At 36.0% G+C, this 25,611-nt stretch overlaps 1 protein-coding gene and 1 long non-coding RNA gene across 3 annotated transcripts in view; one reads left to right on the top strand and one right to left on the bottom strand.

The window, feature by feature from the left end:
* Positions 1 to 10,091, bottom strand: part of LOC106165492 (uncharacterized) — a 39,713-nt gene extending 29,622 nt beyond the window's left edge. Inside the window, exon 1 of one of the 2 annotated variants that reach the window (XM_013543703.2) lies at positions 9,972 to 10,091. Coding sequence is in view for 1 of the 2 variants with exons in the window: in XM_013543697.2 (XP_013399151.2) it covers positions 1,383 to 1,384 (2 nt within the window). In the remaining variant the exon portion in view is untranslated. Of the gene's footprint in view, positions 1 to 1,382; positions 1,504 to 9,971 lie in introns of those variants that run through there. The other variant, XM_013543697.2, reaches the window with a different exon arrangement.
* LOC106165498 (uncharacterized) lies at positions 154 to 25,611 on the top strand. Its single transcript, XR_001238711.2, has 2 exons — positions 154 to 1,282; positions 24,813 to 25,611. It is a non-coding gene; the product is annotated as an uncharacterized LOC106165498 (long non-coding RNA).

The raw sequence follows: 25,611 nt of genomic DNA, 5'->3' as shown, positions 1-25,611 counted from the left end.
CAGTAATGCAGCCTCCAGAGCCACGTGACCCGCTCAACCAATCACACAAGGCGCTCGAAGCGGCCTGCATTTCTTTGCGAAGTCATGCAAATAAAGGAGTCAACATTTTAGAAGGTCTACTGCTTTTACTTGTCACACAACCTCCCGAAAAAAAAAGATTTAAGTTCTGAAATAAAATGATAGCCCAGCGTTGTCAGGCTGTCACGAGTTGTAGAATACGTTGAAGTAGAGGCAATTAAATGCTCGTCGAGTGGCGCAAATGAGTTTCTGATGGTCCTGGTCTTTCAACTGTTATCAGACAAGTAGGCAATTAGGCTCAATGATTTCGTTATTTTTCATTTCTTGTCAGTCCCCTTAATGACACCTCACATCTCTCACTCTATGAAAACTAGCCGTCTCTGTTCCACTCATCATTAAACACTAAACACATTGCCAGACCGCGGTGCTACCGTCTCATTCCATGCAAGCTTCTCCTTGAAGCTTACTGGGCTAGTGTTTCTCAGTGCGTTCTTTGCGACTTACACCTCGGGATTTTAAGGCCTTTCAAGATTAACCCGATGCGAAGAAGGAGAATGAGAATGCTAGATCTGCTGCCATACCCTCGGGCTGTGTCTCTGAAAAGGACCGGATTTAATACCTACACTGGGTCTGAGGATCTATCCCCCCGGCGTTTGTGTAAAAGGTGCGCTGTTGTTTATAAAATAATACCAGTTTTCATTTGATGATCAAGGCCATTTTCGTTTTCGCCTCCGTCGGGCAAGTACGGTGGGGTGCATGGATAAAATACCCCTTCTACAGATATTAACGTTCCATCAGGGCTGGACCCATCGCGTTACGTGTAATACTAGTTATTTGCTTGCCTATCTCACGAACGTGGATTAGCACAAACAACAACAACAACAACAACAACAACAACAACGGATATAGTGGTCTTCATTATGTCACAAAATCATCATTTTAATATGTTGAAATGATCACCGAATGATATATTCGATCAGATCAATGACGCCCAAGGCGAGATCGAATGTATTCCTAAATTTGGATCTACTACTGCTACTCTTGGCTACACACATCTGTGAACAAGGCCGCGACACGACGGAGAGCTTCCACCAAGCACTTCAGATAAGTACCGACCCCGGCCAAGAGTAACTCACTGATGTGAACAGCAGATTTAATCAGTTTTTTTCCATTCCTCCCTCAAGACTATTACACGACGACCTGGGGTATTTTTACTCAATTACACATCGCCTGGAAGGGGACGACAAAAGACGGCCTAGTCGAGGTAAATATCAATAAAACACCACTAACCACTGCCATCATTGTAAACAACAACAATTCCGCACATTTTAACATTGTTGTACCAGTACCTCTTATATACTTACATTTCCCCAAAACATATTTCAGTCCATCGTCTGTGTCGGATGGTACATGGGCGATTATCTGATACGCTCAGTCTACACGCTAACGATTAGAATCATGGTCAACGGGCGTGGACTATTCGTGACGGGGCTGTTTAGCCCGGATTCGGTTGAAAATCTACGGGAATAGGGGTGGGGAGGAGGGGGGGGGCATTTTTGTCCACCTTACAAATGGTCATTCCCCAACTGAAACTACAAACCGCTGTTTGATAATTGATTTAGATCACTGCACGTATAAGTAATTTATTATTTTTTTCTTGAAATTTTCTGCTATGGTTTTTATATAATCTTTAACTTTTTGATCACACGAAACTAACTCTTCTCTTTAATGGAAGATGCGGTAACACGGGTCGCTGCGTTTGGAGAAAATTGAGGTAATAAACAGTTAGATACCGGCACGACCACGCCAACATTTGTTCCCTAACAATGTCGTAGATAACATCTATTCTTGCTGGATGCTCGCGGGAGTGGATCAGTCCCAGGTTAAAATTTGCACACGCCAGTAACCAGGTTTGTAAATCATACAGGGTCGACACCTCGTAAATAGATATAATTTTAAAATCTGTAAACCTGAGATGTTTTTTGGGCTAAAAATACTCGTGTAATCGAAAATCCAGAGTATTTTAACACTAAACATTTTTGAAATATATTTCGACAGAAGAAAAAAATAATAGACTATAACTGGTTCTTCCTGCATTATCCACCTATTATATGCTTGTCCAAATCTACTTTGATAATAACAAACAAGGATGAAAGTCGTCATTATTAGCCCTAAATCGCTGGATACTGCTATTTGCCTATCAATGCACCAGACCTAATTTGGCATGGTAATTTTTTTCAAAATCACCTTTTTATATCAAACCTAACAACAAAAATGTACACAGTTATAGTTAGTCTGATTGATTAAGGTGGTCACATTTTCCATTACTTTCAGAAAAAAAAATCAATATGTAATGTTTCCTTAAAATAATATCCCTTCTGTGAGTGTATTTTAGCATTTTTTCCGTTTAAGTGCTGTCGTCTGCTATATTCGGGGTGCACGTGTTGTAAAATATTTCAACAGTTTGACGCCCCCTCTAACTACTGTGATGGAATTGCCAGATGCTCCCTGCCATTTCAATTTTTAAAAGAAAATTTGATTCAATATTGTATGTGAAGGGACGTTGAAGAAAAGCGTAATGTTGTTATGATTTTATCTTTAACAAACTTAATATGTGTAAATCCATCATGTAATGAATGTGCTCAATTAACCCCCCTCAACCCCCCCCCCAAATAAATAAATAAACAAAAAAAAAAAAAAAATAATAATAAGCAAGTAAAAAGGTTTGGTAGAAACGAAAAAGTATTTTCAACATCTATTATGCAACGCATCGTCAACATCTTTTTACTTCTGCTTGTTTTAAAACATTTATTGAAAATGAATAGTTCAACTATATAAATTGGCGGTGTGCACAAAAGCCATTGCAATAAATAAAAAAAGTTAAAAGATAACGATCATTATAAGGTTCTTTATACTATTTCAACAGATGAAAATATATCCAATGGAAATTTGGATTTTTTTGTCATTTATGTTTCTATATTGAGAGATGTCAATCAAATGCAAACCGGTAACATAAAAAAATGAAAGCATATCAGTCTTTACATTTGCTCCCCTAAAAATAAAAAAAATAAAAATAAAAACACCCCCCCAAAAAAAAAAAAAAAAGGAATATAAATATTGGTACAAAAGCGATAGAAAATAAATAATGTGAAAAAATAAAAAAAACGTAGGACGTAAAACAAATTCATTAAGCCCTCTGGATTAGTGACCTGAAAAGCACTCTTCCGTCAACTTGAAAGACTTCGCTGACTTACTCTATTCACACTTCACAATGACCCAACGACATTTTTGCTTAACCGAACAATTTAAGCAGTAGTACAAGTGCTGCTCTTTATTAATTATAGCGCATTCCGGCGAAGCTTTTATCCTTTCCCCGAGTCCTTTGCCATCGTGCTATTAAAACGCCCATTTATGACAAATTGAGTAGATTGTATTATTGCAATAAATGATTCATATCGCAGAAAATGGATGGTTTTGATTTAATTTGGGAAGTGGCCTATTTTTTATTTCATGGTAATGTGGCGTTCACCTTGTCTGCCGTTCATACATGTACGTGTAGTTGAGCGTCTGTCGTTTTCAATAAATATTCCACCGTTATTAGCCCGTGAACGTCGACTAGGGAATAATAGTAGTTATAAATAATGCCTCCGTGATGCATTGCTTTATACAAATGGTGAAAATGAGTAAATCCGTATGATGAATGCAAGGGTGAATGAACACTGGTGGAAAATACGGAAAGAGAATCGAAATAATCTTTTTTTTTTTTTTTTGCGTAAGAGAAGTAAACCTGTTTACTGAAAACTATCAAAAGTAACGAGTTTCAGTTGACGTATTGAAAATTGGAAAAACACTTTATCAAATATGACACATATTTGTTTCATAATAGCAAACGGTTGATGACCAACAATTATTATCATATAAATAAAACACTGTCACATATTCTAAAATAATTTTGCTAATATCTGCAGTGTATGACGACCTATAATCCTCAGTTCGGTGTTCCTTATTTGCCCTTTCCCTTTTTTTCTTTTTGATATTTTCTTCGTCTTCCTATTTTTCTTTATTTTCTACAGGTTTATACGTGTGTTATTTCTTGACAAACTACACCAGGCTATTTGTCATAATTCACAGCATTTTGGTTGTTTGTAGGACGCAATGCCTGTAATACTTATGAATTAAAGTCACTTTAATGGTTGCCGCGAATCGCGTTTCCCCGACTCCGAGAGGTCTAATATCGCATGGGATCCGGAGTTCGCCATTACCTCGTCTCTCATACCCTTTGTTTGCCTAAACACAGCGGGAACACTTCACTTTCAGTAGAAAAGAAAAACAAACATTCAGCTAAATCGCCATATCACGATGAAAGATAACCCCAACGAACAGTAGGAATTTAAAGAGGCCAATAATGACGTGGTTTCAACTTTCTTTTTTTCTGCACAGTATTCAAGTTAAGTGTTCTCGGCGTAGGAAATGTATTGTTAATCGAATGTGAAACGAATCAGCGGCAGCAAAAATCAACAATGTGCTTTGTTCACACTTTTCACAGTTTTATCTACTTCAGGAAAAATTCTTAGATATTTTGTTGCATAAAACGGATTAGAAATCACTTATGATAAATGCATGCCGTGAAATCATATTTCTTTATATTTCGGTGGCAACTGCAAAGCTTGCAAATAATAATTGGTACTGACGTCTGTGGGAAAAGAAATATTTAAAAAATAAACATAATTTATATTCAATACATAAAAATACCAGTCATTGTTGAACAAGTTGACGAAATGTATTTTAGAAAATAAAAGAGGCATCTTGTATAATTAGAAAATAATAAAAAAGTAATCGTGAAAAGGAAAATGTAAAAACAAATTCTTACTGCCTTTATTTTGATGTAAACGACAAAAATAGATTAAGATTAATATACAGTAAAGTAAACCAAAATAGTGTTAGTATGCTCATCTTTTATAAACATGTATCTACTTAGTTAAAAACATTCTCTAAACAGTGTAAACAAAATCTCAGTCTACGATCCGTCATAGATCAGAACTGGGGATGAAACTGAGCAGGGTATTCATTTCTCTATCGTGCACATTTCCCCATTGAACTAGGTCAAATAAATAACTTAAACTATGCTCTTGATCTTGTATTCACATGGTTAAGGTGGATACAGTGTCATGACGCTGACAGTAATTAATGGGATTTTGTGGGTTTTGATAAGGGTCAAAATTATAGGGTGAGGGACAAAATAAGCGAGCGGTCGGAGGGCGAAGATCAGAGGACAAGCTCGTCTTACGTCAGGTAACATTTTAGAGGTTTCTATTGGAATTGGAGATGAGGGGTGATAGCTATCATTAGGGCGGGGTGTGTGCGTCTTGGACACTCTGATTAGAACTGTTAATTAACGTTCCGAACGCCCAGGTGTAATTTTATCCCTTTTCTCGTTGAATAGATATACTTAGTGTACTTTTCAAAGTGCGTATTTCCTTATACCAGTCAGTTGGCAAAATCAAAGCAAAGATTGAAAAATTAACATCGTGTCAAAACATCAAAAGCAGAAAAAAAGCATTAAAACAAAAACATATATTCTCAGTTTCACCAGAATATTTCATAGTTATGTGAATTCTTTTTTATATTTGTCGAAAAAGAAAAGAAAAACAAAAACAAAAAAAAAAAAAAAAAATTGCTATCTACCCAAATTCATTTGTCAATTTATTTGTCTTTCTAGATATTTATCTACTAGTTAATTTATTTTTTTCATTCATTTTTAATTTTGTCATTTATCCAACATTATATCCTGGATAAATTTTGCATACATTCCGCGAACCAATACAATAAAAAATCTTGATTTCCATATGAACTAAATTAGATTATTAACTCTCTAAAATTTCCTTTGGCCTTCACCTTATTAGAACGAACAACTGTGATTTCTGCGGGTCCCCTATGTCTTTTTTCTTGTCCTCCCAAGTTCATATGTCTGGCATTAATAACTTATTAGTCAAATGAACCGATAATAAGACTCTCTATTCAACACAAATTCACTTTCTTTGTTTATAAATCGCCTGTAATGATAAGAAAAAAAAATGAAAACAGCATGTACTTGACTATATATTTTCCCATTCTATCATCTAGCTTTGCATTAAATAACACAAGACATATTCGGAAGACGCAAGCTATTATATTAACGTTATACAACCATGTTAAAAAGATATTCAGTAGGTAACATGCTTGTAGAAACAGCGGTTGGGTTAAGTTATTTCGGTACATTTGTCCGTCTAGTTATTATCGATCGAGAGACGAAAGGACAAAAAAGTTGTGCTATTGAGAGCAGGAATAAAGAGAGAAAAATAAAGGAAAAATTTAGAGGCCTCACTAAAGAAAGAAGAAAGAGAAAGAGAGATGTACACATCAGTTTTTAATTAAACACTAATGTCATGATCATTTTAGTAATTATTGCATGTTGGTGAATATTTATAATCATTGTATCTGTATGGGGTAGGAAAGCATTCCATTCAGTTTAGTTTGGTCGGGAAAAATAGCAGTTTTATAGCATTGAGTATAGACCTCTATGGACTACAAATTCAGCAAAAGCGCATAATTTTCTGATCAAAATTATTGTGAAATAAAAATTGACAAATAATAAAAACACTGTCTTGACCCAGCACTCATAGTTGGTTGGACATTATTCTTGTCGAAATGGTGACAACCTGGTCGACAAGTTGGGTTCCTTATCTTAATACTAGGTCGTCGTCATATTCTACATACTTTATAGCTCATATTTATGTCTTCTCATTCATATATACAACACAGGGTAATTTTAACAGGGGGTCAACCGCGAAGGTCGGTCGTGTCGACGGTTCTGAAAAGGTTGAGCTTCCTCTGTGCTCTCCTCTTTGTACATCATAAAGGGATAAATGGTGTGCTTACTCTAGGCAAAATCAGATCGAACTTTACTGCCCAAATGACGTCCAAGCAAAAGGTCGTGGTTTTTTTCCTGGAGCATTAAACGACCGCAAATATCCTGAAACCGTACTCCCTTTGTGGAAAATTAATTGTTTGAAGCGATGCCGCGCAGTCACTCGCTTGATTGCAAACAGGAATTGATGGTGGCACGCAGACCGAAGAAGCCTGAGTGAACGCGTGTGGTAACTGTCTGCTTCGCCGCCTATACGTGAACATTGCGTGTCGGAACCCGGTTCTGATGGAGGGGGTAGTTGAGATGTCATAAAGGCTTTTTAGAGTGAAGTGTATGGAAACAACCTGAGGGTAACATGCAACTTAGCTGTCATGTGAAGAAACGTTTGCGTGTCAAAGAAAGAGTTCAAATGTGCTCTGTCGTCCATGTTTAATATTTCCTACCCATGAAAACCGCGTGCTAGGCCAAAATGGCGGTTGTTATAGTCAGTATTTGAAATTTACCCCGCCGACGGCTTCAGTGCCTGGTACGGCTGACCAAATTATTAGTTTATATGGAAAGTGTCAAAAGAAAAGCCAATGATACAGGTTACCTGATCCTAGTCACGTGAAAATACAATCACAAAAATATGTTGTCTTTGCTTTTCGGACATAACGGACCATCAAAATGTTATTTTCGTAATCCGTAGTATAAAATTAAGTTAGGACGTAAAGTCTGAAGATCGTGCATGCAAAAGAAAGTTCGAAGAAAATAGCATTGCTGTGTGTCATTTTGTGGCTGTCAAATCGTCCATATCGCCAGGTTGGCAGGACGATGTCACCATATTTGACACATGTTCTGTCTATCGCAGTCGCATTTGCCTATGTCAAAAAAAGTGAAGCATGTCACTCTGCGTTAAGTGCGACCATTATCACTAATAACAACGCTATTTCAACGAGTACTGGGACATTTCTTACAAATGTACCCCTAAATTCTACACGAGAACATGGAAAGATACACGCAAATAGTATGTTTGGTTGTGTCCATAATTTCAAGAGTGATCTAATCCTCATTGTACATAGAATTAATGCCAGGTTATATCTTTGTGGTATTTTGTTTTCATGTATATGGTTGATATAGTAAACGTGTTTTATCTGTTTTATCTATCATTAACAGAATGACACCGGGTAAAATATATGTAGGACACGAAAAGAAAGTACATTTGTAGGTATAATAACAATGACATACATGCTATTCACAAGCACATGTTTGTTTAAAATGAATGGGCGAATTGTTGTTTGTTTAGTAGATTAATGGGTTAATTAATAATGGTGCACATCATTATGTTTTGATAGTTTCATTAGCATGGTTGGGTAGGTACAATATTGTTAAGATGAATAAGGGTTCTTTGGACAATTTGGTCATCTAAAACGCGCACCGGCATATCAAAACAATAATTGAAATATGATAATTATGATTACCTTTCTTTGTGACACATTCCAAAACAATACCTCAACAAAGCTAGCTAAAAACCATATAATTACCCTGGGTTAATACGGAAATGATTAACACAAAAATAAAACTTAAAATATGGCACCAGGCTTTAAAATTCCCCTGCGGTCATTCGCCCCTAAGAACATACTAGAATTTGATGTGGACTTTCGCTTCAGATTTTTAGTGTTGTTAAACCTAAATTCCAAGCAAGTTTATCTTTGTTAAACATTAATTCTAAACAACGAATTATAACTTGATTCAAATTATTAGCGGGTATTCTTGTAGTAGAGTTCACGTACGCATCCACTAAATGGCTTCAATGTCCTATCCCCCTTGGCGGCCATTGGTAGTAGTTCAAGTTAAATAAAAATGAACTGACTGACCACAGTGCACGCGGCTGATAATAGGATGCTATTATGCTCTGTGCTTTGTTCTCAGAATGACTAAATTTCAAGCGGCAGATTGGTTCAATGAGTCAGAAAAGCCCATGGTAATACTCTTGCCAGTCGGAAGCAACGCCTGGTGGCACTGGAACACATTTTTCTCCTTACTTGGATAAAGATTTTAAGTTAGCCTTACCAATTTTTGATATGATGGTCTATGCTTTAGAAAGAAAGAAATTAAATATCGGTGGGATATGAATATGGAATCGCAAGGGATTTGTCGTTCATGAACCCGTTGTTCAATAATAAAAAGTCCTAAGGGAATATGTGCTCCATTTCAGAAAAAAAAGAAACACTTTCGGTCATCAGTCAAATGCGTCCTTATGTCAACTGTAACCGACCAAGACTACTTATCAAATAAATATCTTAATTGGATCTTACTGTGTATTATTCGACTTTCCACTTATATGTGTTACACCGTGATTCTGAAAATTGCGATGGCTGCATACTACGACGTTTTCATATAATGGTCAATGGTTATTAAAGTTTGGTCATTGGAGCTAGAGTTTTATTCCACACACTAAGAGAAACAGATTTTATAAGCATTTCGAAGAACCAACAAACATTCGCGCTTAATTGGCACGAAGTTCTAAAAAAAAGTTCAGCATCTAACCCTGTCCTTGAGAACACTGAATAAATGTATGAATACCTCCTATATATGTGTTATATGTGCCAAGGTCAAAGTTCAACGACCTACATATGGAACAACATGTCCAGTAAGCAAACCGTCGATTTTGAGGTAACTAGACCCAGATCTTTGTCACACAAATAAAAGCATAAATCGGATAACTAATGGCAGTTGCACACACACATACACACACATACGTTCACACATGAACATATTGAGCACGCGCTGAACACACATTGAAACTATTCTATGGCATGGGACTTTAAGACACTCGAAGAACACAAAGGTGCCCCTATATGACATAACAGAAATAGTTAAAACATGTTGATGTTAAATGTATATACATACATCTTTGTCTAAAATAAAAAGGAGAAAGAAACCCCGACTCAAGGTGGAAATTTCACAGTTTGGTCCATGTAAGAACACGTATGGCACCCAATGCGATTACCAAGCTGACCAAAGACAACGCCTTCCCTTCGAGGCCACGTTATAGGGAACTTACCTTTACATTAGACGAACTATGGGCCAAATATAACATGCCTGGGCCGCCGCCAGCTTGTTTAAGAACAGCTGGGCCAGGATTAGAAAATAATTCGTCATGAACGTTTCATATGAAGCATAATGATTGACGCGGCATTTTGAGGATGACCTCGTTTTAAAGTCTTGTGCGCCGCCAACCGAGCGTGACCAGCAAGTTGGTGTGGGTGTCAAACGTGTTGGAGATTGCATTTTTTCCACTTTATACTCATATTTTTTCATCATCCGTTCATTCCCCTCCTTTTACCCTTCTCACGACAAAGCTCATGGGCATTCCATACGAGAATGAGTGAACAGATAGAAATGTGCATCACGCAAAATAACAATCTTCGTAATGTTCGGGAAGCTGCGTTATTATCACCAAACATAGGTCAACATGGGAGGTGGATAAGAAATAGATGAAGAATGTCGAAGACTGGAAGATCTAAATACATGTATATTATATTTACTCTCTCTCTCTCTCTCTCTCTCTCTCTCTCTCTCTCTCACACACACACACACACACACACACACACACAAACACCCTTGTTAAAATACATAAATCAAAATAACATACGCCAACTTTCAAAAAAATATCTATTTACATTCCCATATCGTGCAGATACCCAATAAAGATAAAATCTCTGCACTGAAACATTCAATTAAAGTATTTCTACAATTTATAACATTTCATTAAATGGCTGTCAGGATAAGCTCCTCCCGCCGACGCGGGGTAGTTTCATTATACTTCATCTTTTCGCGATAAATCATCTGTTATTCGTAGGCCTCACGCTGCACTGACATCGATAAGCAGTGTCATGTTTTGTGTTGCCTACCCATAAAACGACTCTTTGTCTCCCACAAAAAGAACAAAATCTGTACGGAGAAGAGATTTGCAGACATCAAAGTGGCCAAAGAAAGCGCGCTGGCTTGCTATATTGTAGGAGTGTTCTATACTTGGGAAGAAGCGACCGCGAAAGCCAGACTTGGTGCAGATGTTTAAATAAAGAGATTGGCGGGCGACATTTTTGAAATTTCTTGTTCGAATTAATTCCGTAGACATTCATTATTGTGGTTTTTGTTGTTGTTGTTGTTGTTGTTATTTACTTATTTATGTGCGATATCAGCGTACGTGGTGGTTTTGGTAACATGTTTTTGAGATTAAAATATCGATACCCTACAGATGACCTTTGATATGTTTGGCACATTTTAAATTGAATAACACGAAGAAAGTAAACATCCCGATTAAGTTCGATATAATATAAATATCATATAAGAGTTTGCGATAGGGAACGTCTAAAGGATAAAATTTCGAAAAGCGTCGAGACTGAAATGTATTTATCAGATTTTCAGCCTTCCGCGAGCTATGCAGAAAAAAATAAAATAAAAGCATTGAGAAAGAGATATTTAATTTCACGATCATGCTATTTCTGTTTTTTCATTTCCTTAAGAGGCTGACTGGGGTGCTTATTTATTCACGGAATTCTCTGGAAAATGACCAAAATCAATAAGACTTTAACCTTCATCAGATGCGAACTCTAAGAAACCATCGATTTTTAATGCTGCTTGCAGTTACAATTGGCATTTTCAATTCAAATATGCGTAACTGGAGGATTTGCCTTGCCTACATGAATTCCCTCACCCTTCCCTCAAAGCACTTTGATTAAATTTGGCATTCTGTCAGCCCGTGCCTAGAGTTGTTTCAGAAGTCCCGTTTGACACGTAGGAGGAGTCGGAAGTCAGTGCCAGAACCCATCTGAAGCGGTTTTCCCCACGAGGGAATACAGTCTTCTGTATCATATCGCAAGTGCACGAGGTGCAGTTTGCTAAAACCCATATCAGCGCTTGCTTTGTCCGTATTTCTGCAGGAGAATGCTTGCAGATGGTTTTCTTTTTAGTATGGAAATGCCTTCATTTTCACACCGATGGTGCACAAAAAGACCCTGTTTTAGCATCCAACAGGGCTAGTCACAACTTGTCACTGCCTCTTGTATATGTAATAAGAATACTGGAAAACATTCTTTATTTTCTACCGGTGGTTAGGTATATTACGCACTGATTATGACGTTCAGTGTAAATAGTCTTGCAATAAACAATAGTCTCGCTATTTAAAATTCCGTAGTAAGCTTAAAACGAGTTTCTAAAATTACCCGCATAGAGAGAGATTAAATTGCCGAGCTTGGCGCCTAGCTTCTCCTCAATACACGATAGAATCAAAATACGCGACATAGTTCATTTTGTTGTGGAATTTGCCGAGTATTGTTTATGCCCAACGGAAATTGATACATATATAGAAAAATTAAGCGGGTCTTTTATAAATAATGAGGTCCTAAATGGGACAAAGTAAGCTTGCATTACCAAGCTACGCAAGAAAAAACAGTAGGGCGGTCTTGGAGACGAGATATCGTTTAATTTTAAATTATATGATGAAATCACACTTTGATCCACCATATATTATTATAATTATTATCATATATATATTTCTTTTTTATTTTGACAAATAAAGCACAAATATATAACTGTGGAATAGTTCAATAAGCTTTATAAAGTAGACGAGGATTATTTTAGATGGAATAAAACGGTATATTTGGGAACGAAAAAAATATAACTCAGAATAAAAACAGAAGAAAAACAGAAGATGAAAAATAAAGACAAGCACATATAGAAAATCTAACTGTGGCTCCTACACGTATTTTTCTTCTTCTCCCTATCCCCCTGACCTTTTCAAATACATCTACCTCTCTTTCCCTTGCATTAATTCTATGCATTTAAACACGCTGCAGTTATTTTCATACCGGGAGAGGCGGGGAAACCTTACCCGGCAAAAGAGTTTTCCTTCCGTTTTCCTCATAAATATATGCAGCTAGACGCTGATGAATGAGAGAGTGACAATTGACTTTTCCATTTTTTTTTACATGGACGGGCATTGTCATATTTCTGTCGTCGGCCATATCGTTTTATGGTTCATTTTTATTAACTATAATGCCCAAACATCACATATTATTCCTTGCCTTTGATAGTATTTCTATAAAATGCGATTTACTACTGATTTTTAAATAAATGTATCAAGTTAAGAAATATTGAATTCAGCTTGACAGAATGAATTTTAAAAGTAATACATGTAGACAAAAATGAAGCAAGAAATAAAGTAATGTAAACTTTAAGCTGAAATAAAAACCATGTCATTTATTTCGATCAAGTTAAACAGAAAACATGAGAACCCTCGCGTGGGATTTCCCTGTCGTTTTTGTACACCAGGCAGTTCAGCAAAAAAGTAAACATTTAATTCCAATTCAGAATTACATAAACAACCGTGTAAAAATGCTCAAAGCATGGCTTCAAAGTAACATTCTTAACCCTAATGCTATAAGGTAGAAAATACAGCCAAAACTGTACACATGACACAAACATTTATAGTAATTTACACCCTTAACTGCTAGCATTCCGTCGCGTCCCTCCTTTTTTTGTTGTGTAGTATATATTCATTGATCTTGTTACCAGGGCACATACATCATTGTTGACAGCACGGAGTGGAGTGAAATAAGAGGAGGGTTTTATTTCAGCTCCAATTACTTCTTGAAAGCTTACCGCATCCGTGTACAGCGGTTCACACATAGCCCGGCAAACTGCCTATAACCAAACCCTGACACATATACTTGGCGAGGTGACATACAACGACTAGATATCGAAAACTTATCCATGCGTTACTTGTTTGTTGTCAAGCATTGTACCGATGTAGCTATTGCTCGTTTTAAGGAGGTCAAAATTACTCATGTTTTGAAGCGCCCTATTTCCCGAAACGTATCAATATAATTGCAATTAAATATTTTAGCTACATTTTTCTACGGTCTTATAATATTCGGATAATGTGTTACACATGTACGCCTTAATAATAATAATAATAATAATAATAATAATAAGCGTTTCTTATTTGTGATCGATGAAAAATTATCCAACATTAAAGCTAGGTTACTTATTACGATTTACTGTTATTCCTATGCATCCTACTACCATGCATCTAAGAGAAAAGGCGAGTTTATAATGTTGTCATTTTACCGTCTCCTTGTACGAGGAGGCTCAGTTTAACTTGGAGAGAACATTTTTTTTTTTTTTTTGCAAATTATCATTTATAGTCAAATGAGACGTAACGCTTCAAGGTAATCAAAAAACACTTCTTTTTTATTTTGGACTTATGGGTTGTAAGAAAGAAAGGCTATATATCATTCTCTCTCTCTCTCTCTCTCTCTCTCTTCTCTCTCTCTCTCTCTCTCTCTCTCTCGGAGAATACACCAGTCACAGTGATGATGATTTGCTGTATTCCTTCACTATTTTGCCACACATTTCTCGAAACACACTTTTACGCGTTTTTCCCCGAATGTCCCAGAAACTCCACAAATGTGTCAAATGGCTCTGTCTTTTTTTTTCTTCTTTTTGCATTATGACCAGCCTTTAAGAAGCAGACGGTGCTAATATTAAGTTAAAGCCGCCCTAAGTAAGATAAATAGTCACAACACCGCGGCAGATGTAGCGCGTGATGGATGATGGAAAAACACACAATACAGCTATCACTCAAACAAGGTGCCGTACAAGAGTTAGCGCAAAACGACCCCACTTTAAGAAAAAAAAGGAGAGAGACTAAGCGCTTCAGTGTCCTAGAACGGCCTGGTCTCCATTAAGGAATACGTCCCATGGCACGTAATTACGAAATGAACTGAGCCTTTCTCTTTTTTTTTCTTCCCATCTAACAGCGAATGTTTTGTTATCATTATTGACATTTTCTTTAAACTGGATAAATTTGCTAGTTGTGTTAAAATATGTGTGGAAAGCACTTACATATGTTCAGATATTTGCTTTTTTTGTCAATGGTCAGATATTCGCTATTTATGTCAATAATTATTTGTCATTTTCTCAATGATTTTAAAATAGCCACGCGGTTTTAATCACAAACTAGTACTAAACGTTTAATTGCACTTGAACAATATGGGACGGAATAAAACGTTTGTGGAAAATAGAACAGACTGTGTTTGGTCATACCATCTTGTAATTAGGGTTAATTTCACAGAAAACGTGTTTTAAAAACAGGTGGTCTTGTCATTGGCGTTCACATCTATGTGGGAATTTACAGGTGTGGTGAAAAATATTTCTTTAGTACGCACACACCACACAAGGGGAGAGAGAGAGAGAGAGAGAGAGAGAGAGAGAGAGAAAGAAAGAAAGAGAGTTTATAAATAAAGAATACATAAAAATTTTAATTTGCTTAATTTCGTAACCTAACCGTCAAATTTGGAATTATTTTTCCCTCCAGTGCCTTTGGTCAGCGAAGGGCTACCGTATCTTACCTAAAACCTAAGTAACCACGCAAGCACTGCTTTGTTTTTATACTAGTGCAATTTGTCCTTGATATAAAATGTATCTATTTATTTATGAATTGAGATTATCAGTTGCAGTGTCTACCAAACCTACTTAACTACTTTATATAAATTATAGAAATAATACAGCAATTATCTGTTCCTTAAAATCAAGCATTATCATAACTCTATTATATATAGGTGGATTATATTAGCAGAGTACAACGCCTAGGAATATCAAAGTCGCTATACAGGGTTGAAGGCAGAATTATGAGGTCTATTATCAAAATTTCATTTTAAATACTCTAGGTTAAACATATAAGTTAAGAAGAGGCTGTAAAATAACATAGTAATTAGGACAAAAGACTACAAATCAATGTCTTTTGTCTCTTATCATCTCAATTGAGATGTTGTTCGAAACGCTTTTTAGTTCTAACCCACCATCTTTTTGTCGTGTTCTTATGTGAATGTACAATTCCGATGCACGACATAGGGTACAATGACACCCATTTAAATTTTTTTTTTTCATTTTTACCTCTCCTCAAATATGATAATATTCAGCAGGGTATACTATCATCATTTAAAAAGTGTGCAGCATTCCTCCGAGAATATACGCACATGTTATGTCTATATGAAATAGGACAAATAAAAATTCAACCGATTTCATGAAGCCCATGCATTGCTTATTTATTAGGCCATTATTGTATCTATTTTACTTTCATATTTTATTTATTTGCTGATGCCCACAATAAAATTTCTGTATACCTTTAATGTAAGTGTCACTCACAAATTCATTTTTTTGAAATTGAAATGTATTCTGACCATTCGCTCTCGGTATCAAACCAAATTTATATTTGTTGACACAGTTTAAGATTCGATGTTTGCATCAAGAAGATTAGTAAAATATAGTCTTCTGAGACAAAATTGCATTATTTCGCCAATAGATGTACGAGTAACACGTAAATAAAACCTATACACGCGAGGAAAATACCTTTTAAGTGCCTATAACTGCAATATCATAAGATTAGAAGTCCATTTGAAATAATTTGATTAATAAACAAACGAAAGTGTTTCAGAGAAAGGCTTTCAGTGTAATCATGCCAATTTTCCTCCCCATAAATGGCCATTTAGTCTTAAATCGAAGAAGTGGGACGTTCCGTAGAGCAGAAGCGTGAATGCCATGTATATAGTTGGCTGAAGTGAAATATGTCCATGGTTTTCTCTTAGATATAGAGAGTCATCAATCTTCTTACTACAACAACCCATCATGAAAACCTGCTGTTTAAAAAGATGCAATTCTCCACACGAGGTCCCAACTCAAACTGCGACCTCCATTCATAAAGAACAACTTTGGCAGCACATGAGAGAATGAGTTGTGAACTAGTCTAGAATATTTTTTTTTCTCATTCCTCTCACGCCAAGTGGCTTATCTTTGGAATGTATAAACATGACTTGACTTCAGGGCTCAGTTGAAATTTCTTTGTCGACGACGACCATGTAATACTGTACCTTACCTCAACTTTTTTTTGTTTATTCAATTTTTTATATTTTTTTAATTTAAAATGAAGAAATGCGTGGGTTTTCTCATAGTATGACGGGGATAAATGTCTTGGTATTAGAATTGCCATATAAGATCTGGCTATGGATATGACGTATCTCAATGTACATATTTTTTTATATCATTCTAATCCCGGTCTTTACTTGATAGGACAGAAAACCATTTTGAATAAAAGAATAAACACAACATAAAGTGGTGTGAAAAACAAAACAAGCAATTTCCTTATCTTTTGACTGAGCAAACTGTTTGTTAATGGTGAATCTCCACAATTTTAGAATTGTTATTCCACGATTAGGAAAAAACACCTTTTTACTAGTTCGATTGCACTCAACCTAAATAGCAATCCCTTTTTCTATCTCATAAAAGAAGAAATATCCCCCAGCAAAATTCCAATTTTTTCGACATCCCCAGACTAGAAAGCTCATTTCGCATTTATGACCCGCTTTCTGCAAAATCGATTTGCAGATCAATGAACTAGAAGTAGAAATAATTTCACTGACTTGATCTATTGACTTTTTCAGTTGCCCCTTATTGCAACTGCACGCGGCTTCCCGCCTCTTGGTGTTGCAGTTCGCGCTTTTATACCGTTATTTGATTTAACGTGGAGGGTTGACCTTTCTTCTTGGGTTGTCCAACTGTTTAATTTGATACCGTTTTCCTTGACATTTATTGAAAAGAAAAGCACCGGGTCAAATGTAGATAGACTATGCAAAATGCGTCTGAGATTGCGTTCTCTCTCTCTGTTTTTTTTTTTTTTTTTTTTTTTTTTTGCGAACGTTGGAACTAGTGCAAGTTCATCTTCTAAAGAAAAAGAAAGTGCAATCGCAGGCGGTATCATGAGCAATAATACAGAAAATTATGAAAGACAGTACTTTTCTGTTGCTTTCTGAATTGATCACATAGTCAAAGTACCACTGCATCTTCTTATTTTACACTGACGTTTTTCTGACTAGTGTTTCTCGTTTTTAGCTAATATATGTGTCATATTCCTAAAACAGAGTAGCCCAAGTAAGACTTTTAAGGAGAAATAATACGCTTTCTGAAGTTAATTTGTAAAAAAAACAATTTGTGTCCCCATTTTGAGAATAGAAATCGGCAGGTGAAGGGACAGTCATTTTAAAATATCATTACTTTTAGATTTTTCAAAATCAATTAACATTGCATCTGTTACCGGGTGTTTCCTTATTTTATATAATATATTTGTCATGAAAGGGCTATCTTATCTAAATAAATACAGAGTATATCTATTGTGTCAAACACATATGCATACGCCTCCAGGATGTTCTATTTCTGAACACATTCTCTCTGGTTATGGTTTTAGTGTCGACATAAAATATGCATGAATAAATTAAACATATTAAAAAGACTCTCTCTTGAGTTTCATTGAATATTCACTGCACGAGGTTTAAAATTAAAATATGAAACAATAATTAGATAAACATATCGTGAATATGCAATGCGTGGCAAAAGTTTAACTGAAAATTTATCATATATACACTGTATATATACTTAACTTCTATTTCTTATGAACATGTACATTATAAACAAAGTAGTTTAATGAGCAAAACGTCAAACATTGATGCCTACTTAACACTTTGCGTATCCTATTGTGTACATATGTTTTGAATTATTTCTACTTGTCAAGAGTATTTGGGGTGTCCCCCTGCTATCAACCACCGTTTCTAACCGAGACATACTAGGTTTTATTTACTATAATATGACGTAGATCTATGTCTATACACGTAAAGACTGACAAGGACAGAAATAAATGTTGATGCTCTTGTCATTTGTAAAAAGCCATTCAACATTTGGCCCCGACATGCCAAAAATAGGTGAGAGAATTGTGCTTGCAGCAATAACGTTTGCCAATGTTCTGGTGAACGTGTTTGACAAACATCGAAAATGAACACTCATGTGTAATAAATAAAACCTATTTTGTTATACGTTTTAAGACTTTTTTGAAAAAGAAAACTTATTATCAGCATGAAATGTAATACTTATGAAGATACCTGTGCAGTTACCTTATTTACATTTTGACAATGGTTTTAATCAAAGTTTTTTCGTCAAAACGATGAACAGGATGGCAATAAACTTACTTCTTGTTCTAACTCCAGAACGTTGTGGGAAATGGGCAAAAATCTATCAGTTTGCCTATATATTATTGATTGATGTTGATTGAAACCATCCAAAGGATTTTGTGGTTTGTTGATCTTCGACAGGACAAGTCATCTGATTTGTTGTCTAAACCACCTGTAATTAAAATGGGTTTTTAGATACACGTACCTGTATATTGATATCTATAGACCTGATCAGCTAATGATGTTATCTATTTATTTGGACTCTGAACAGTGCTTTTCAAGGACACTCATTCTGTTCCAAGGGACTTGTAATTCTTATACAAATGTGAGTTACTTGTTTTACAGGCAAATTAGATGATTCACAGTATGCAGTATGATTGTAACAGAGTATGAATAATACAAAACGACTTGCTTAACTTTTCATTATATACATTCAAATTTTAGTTATATTTCAACAGATTAAAACATGAGGTCTAAACATATACTTACTATACTATATTTGTTCTTCGTCGAAGCTCAATATTGATTCAGATCTGAAATTAGACAGAAAACCTTTATCCTGCATTAATTAAAACGCGTCTCAAGTACAAAATGGTCTACAGTTGTTTCAAAAGATATCCCGCGTTTTGTCGGCTTGGTTCAGAAATCTCCACCATCTGTCAGCGTAGTAATCCGGTCTCAGTAAAGTGTACTGCAACGCTACGGAAACGCAAATTGTTGATAAGCAAACAAAAAGTGGAACTTAAATGAACACCCTGAAAGCTTGCGTTAGAGCTAAAATCCGCATTCATGTCAAACAATACGAAATATTGTAAAGACCTACGTGTATAGATTTGTTACGGAATACTTACATTCATACCATTTAACGTGCTGTAAAGAAAAGGCACTTAATGTATCACCAGCATAGATCTATCTCTGTAAGAAATGCTTTAAAGGCTTTTGCGATTTTTTCGAAGACCAATTCCAACGCTGCTCTGGGAAGTTGTACTTTTTAAAACGCAAGGCGTAAGGTATCATAACACAAACATATGTTTGGTGCCTCACCTATCCGATTCACCTGATCTCTTTTTGAAATCTGCATCGCCAATGGTCAATCACAATGTCTTAGATTTTGTAACTAAACACCTTCACTGCAATTCCGAAAAGATGATCCGTCTTTTCCAAACCATTTTCCCGCATCCTTAATATGGTTATTCAAAGTGTTCGGAAAAGACAATTGAATTCAACTCCCCTACGTGTTAGCCGACTTGATGAGCTGGTGCTTTCTATTGGCTCACCTTGAGGTGGATCAGACGACTTGGCTTTAAACAATTTAACAGCTACGCTTGTGCTTTAAATTCCCACTTGCGCCTACAACGAGAGACTTTTAGCTTGATTAAAACAGAGACTCGATATTAATGTTTACAGCAAGTGAAGCACAGAGAGGCTTGTTTGTAACTCGTGGGACTCACTTTATCCACGTTATTTCTACTCTCTGGGGACACGAGGCCATCTTTATGCATAGTGGAAATCAAAATGTCCTTCTTCTCCTCAACCATAATATCAACGGTTGTGTACAAGAATTGTATATATTGTAAACTATACCAACATTCTTGTATTGTTGAATCAATGAAGGCCTTCAAGACATTTTGATTACATATTTTACTCTGAGATCGCTGAATGGGTTATTTTTACTTGGTATAATATGCAATGCTCAATTTGCTAGTGTGAGGGAAAATTCAATACAAAGACTTTTTCTTTATTTTCGACATCATATCATTACTTTTGCTCTTCGGTATCTAAAATGGACGCAGTAATTTGGTAGAGATTGGTTTTGCTTCTGTGGGAATCTGGGTTTCAAACGATAATATATTCATTATTATCATTATATATTATTATTGTTATTTTTAATTGTGATTTCAATTAATTATTTCGTCTAACACTCATCTTTTTACCTATCACCCTGTTACATCTATTACAGATCTACTAAGAATGTTTGATGTTTATCTTTTAAATATTTCCCTTTTTCATGATCCGAGTTATTCGAAGCACACAACCCTTCAAATTTAACAATAATTAAAACAGAAATATTACATACTATATATGCACCATATATTTGAAGTCATTTTCATATTCAGAGCATCACAATAGCAAATCCATCAAAAGGTGTGTATTTGGTGGATATTACAAAAAAAAAAAAAAATTAAACGGGTCATTTTGAAATATACGACAGATGGGCACTGCACACATAGGTGCTTTTCCTAACAGGGATGCGTCTTAAGGTCAAGTCGAAAAAATAAAAAAAACCGATGGTGTAGCAGCTTACCAGGCGAGGTGCATGACGCAGGAGAAGTCAAATGTATATCGAGAAGAGGGCTTAAATTCAATCGCCGCAAAGTTACTGAATAGAAGATGCCAGAAAAAAAGATCGATTTCTCAATGCTTACGCCAAGCTTTGAATGTCAATCAGCGGTGCCTCGAATTGCTTTGCTTTATTTTTGGAGACCTTTGATCCCACCATTACCGATGTTGTTATTTGCAATTGAAATGTCTGAAGGCTAGGCCTGTGTCATTTCATTTTACTAAGGTCCCAAGGCGGGGCAATATGACGGCGTGTCTATCAAATAGAAACGTAATCTAAACACCACACAAATGTGATTCAAATGTCCAAATTACAAAACTTACGCAAGGTTTTGTCTCACTGTGAAAAATTAATGCGTCATCCATTTGCTAATCACTCGTTTTAATTTGTTCCTTAGGATATTATACAAATTTGTTTTTTGATAAAAAAATACGAAAGCAACATGGCTAGGGGTTTTGAAATTACTTTCCATTATGAAGTAACAGCCTTGAAGTAACAGTGACCCTTACTTTCAGAGTAGGTATTGCAAAATAAGTTATACTTTTTAGTCGATGTTATTGGGTTATCGGATTTTATCAAACATTACCACATGCTAAATAAATGTATCTAACTTGAGAAGTACAGTATAACCCCCTCCTTACTATTAGTATTTCGAAAGGAACTAATCACTTCAGCGTATTGCTCCGCAAAGTTAATTTCACGAGTCGTTGCGTTTGCGGATGGTATTTGCCATGTTTGTTTAAATTTGCCTGACTTTTAGTTTACCATTTTCTGACTGAGGTCACTTGTGATACTTGACTTTTTGTTTTTATTTCCTTTGGCACTTTGTTTTGCTTAACGGGGGCGGTGAATACGTTGGAATGAACTCAATTAGAAAAAAAAGTAATCGGGATATCGAGCAATAGGAGAAACCAGTATGAATTCTCAGTTACTAGTGCAATAAGATTTTCTTCTAAAAAAACATACACGGGCTGTCCTTAATGACAGACTTCTAAAAATTACGTTGATTAGCTATATCATTTTTTACGATCGCTCTTGACTGAATATTCTTTCAGATCTATACATTAAAAATTCTAAGCTGTCTACAGCTTTAGCGTGCCATACCGTGATTCTAACTTATGGCTTCTTTACCGTCAATCTTGACACGTTTTGCTCGCACTGCTTGAAAGGTCTCGCTGTGTACCAAATCTTCGATTGCATCACAAGTGGCGTTTCTACTATATTACATCCGTATGAGGATTCAACCTTAGCTATATTCGATCTAAATGAAATATACATAAACGACACAGCTGCGGTGTATTTGACTCTAACAAATTATTTCTCTAATAGCACCAATTTTGTCCCTAAATAGGGTCATAAGCATGTTTAATGCTATGCCATTTTATGCACGTTTTGCTTATCTACCCTTACCAAGCTGCTCGTTTTGTTTCTATTTGACATTTGTTTATAACCCTTCCCATGTTTTCCAGTTTGGTATTTTACATATAAGGTATCAGGTGTTGTTTTATTTGTGTTGACATTTTGTTGATAGTACTTCACATGGTGTACAAGAGTGGATATTTGAGAGCAGCGCATTACAATGAGTCTATTTTGTTGACATTTTGTTTATATCAATACACACGCAATGGAAACCGCAAATGTTTTACGTTGTGTCAGGGTGAACTGGTAAATAAACAGAACTAGTTACGTAGATAAAATTACTGTTTGGTTATTTCAAATTAAACGGGATTAATTGGCAGCAACAGGAGAAATCTCTCTAACTAACAAGAGCATTTTGTAGCTAAAACCACAATAGGATGTCGGAAAACTTTGTTTGAAAACCATTAATGATTTTGCTTTGGAATAAACGCTACGCAATAGACGCCTAACCTTAAACAGGCTGCTCTCTTCTCTACGTAGGCGGTGCAATCATTCGACAACTTTTGCTCACAGTGAAATTGGATTCCCAAATAATTATTTATTCTTCTCCAAGGAAAATAGGAGCTACAACCAGAGATCGAGTCATTATCTAAGAATTGCCACTGTTACCCAATACGGCCTTCTCTTCCCATTTCTACAGCTACCAAGATCAATTTGCCTCTAAAACCTGTTAATCGTAAACCCTTTTTTTAACTTTTGTCGATAGATGAAGGAATCTGATAGGCCAGGAACCTGCATAAGCATGGCTGTGTATTTCCAATTCATTACAAGACTTTCCACCATTGACTTTCTGAAGGGCAAGAGGGACGTTGGAACCTGGGGAGATGCCTTCCCCGGGGAATTTATAATCTTTAAAATAATGGTCCAATGGGTTTGTGAAACTTTCCTGCTCTGATGGTATTTTAAGGGAGCAGGGGAGCGGGTTTAAATTGCTGTGACATAGAAAAGATAAGTCAGAAAACGCCTCTTACTATAGATATCACGAGACGCAATAAACCGAGAAACATATGGCTGGAAATATATTGGTTTGTACATTTCAAAAGGTAGTTTTATCACGTGGTAGGTTGTGTTCATTGCATGTATACATGCAAAAAGGGGTTGGGAAAATATGTTACCTAATAGTATGTTGTAAATACACCCAGCTTACGACGTGAAAATACAATGGGTTCCATTGATCTGGTATTAACAGAAACCAAATAACGGTAGATGAATGTAAAATTAGATACAACTTTAATGTATAATAATGATTGCTGTATTAAAGTTAGGTGCTAACATTGAATCAGAACTTCTGAACATCAAATGTCGCCTCTCGTATCTTTCGTGGTAAAGTGAACCTAATTTTATAAAAAAAAAATGTACATTAACATTACATTGGCCCGTAAACCACATAATTCTCATCGAGCTCAAAGGACTCTACATGCAAAAGTTACATAATAAACGAATTGTATTGACAAAATATGTAACGGAATAACTGCAAAACGCTACAGATGGAATTTTTATATCATGATTCAAAGGAATCGTCTATTTGCTTGCTACTGACACAGACACTATGGTTATCCTTAGAATGGAACTGACAGACGGACAAAGGAAGCAATAAAGCAAGAAACACTGTCGGTTTTGTGTATTTTGCTGATATAAAAGCTGCAGTGCTCAAATAACACGGTGGACATGTAATAATAACCCAGCAGAGCATGTCGTGTACATTTTAACCCATTTATCTCGTCTTCACACTTGGCGTGATGGAGCATTCGCGAACTACTATCATTGATGGAAACGAATTTGTGCATGGGTAATTACGGACATTCACATAAATCACAAAATAACAGGCTAGGCATATCTGTGGTTGCAATTTTACACTCGTTATTTTACGTGTCATCCGTTATGCTCTTTCAGCTTCTCTGAAAGGACTGCAATACCCAGGATAGTTCCAACTTCCCATTACAAGTTCAATACATGTTCCAGCCAACAGATCACGAAATGGCGGACATTTTTGTATCGGCTTGTCAGACTGGTAAACTCAGCAGAACAGTTATCTACGTTTTCCAAATGTAATATTGATTTATATTTTGTTCTCTCGTTTCAGGCTTGTCACATGTTGCTGATAAAAAAGGCGGGAGAATGCGGCGCGTGCGATAACGTCTGGAAACCTGGCGTCACCAAGACAACGACAAAAACTCACTCCTCATCGCTTCTGTGAAGTGTTTAAACCGAGAGAACATCTACTACTACTACGACCTTTTAAAATTGGAAAATGGACATTCGATCAATCCTTAACATTCAAATATCAAAGAGCATAATTGGCATACTATCAATACGTACTTGTGAAAAAGAAATATTGTGGCCAACTATATTCCAAACCAGTTTGCCAATTTCAAAACGCAAATCTGGTAGTATTTTGACTAGACATACAAGCTGCAGTCATTTGATCTGTTGTCTAGCAACACATTTTGCAAAAAGGAAATAAACTTTTTTAAGGATAACGGCAAGACGTTCAGAGATGAAGACGCCCTTACCGGAAGGCATTCAGAATTCTCGTCGTGTCACGAAAGATCTGATTTCTTATAGATCATGTATGGGTGAATCACCCCACTGAAACATGCAATTGTTCTATTCCAATCAACGGGCACTTACGTTTGTGTTAATATTGTAAGAAGGAAATGAAATAGCACGAGCTTGGCCTTAATTGAGACATTGAAGCATTGCTCAGAGTCGTATGTTCCGAGAGGTTGTGTGTGCAGGTTGATATTAATTTACAGTTAAAACTGTGATACGGCGACCACAGTATTGTACCTCAGTATGCTATCACTGCCCGTTGTCGGCTTGTGATGACATCACTCGACGATTATATTGTATAATCAATAAAATGTTAACCCAAAACCCAG

Source organism: Lingula anatina, chromosome 7 (genome assembly GCF_051362555.1).
Source record: "Lingula anatina isolate TDL-2025a chromosome 7, LinAna3.0, whole genome shotgun sequence".
NCBI lineage: Eukaryota > Metazoa > Brachiopoda > Lingulata > Lingulida > Lingulidae > Lingula > Lingula anatina.
The sequence above is the reverse complement of the archived record's forward strand: the minus strand, read 5'-3'. Positions and strand labels throughout refer to the sequence as shown.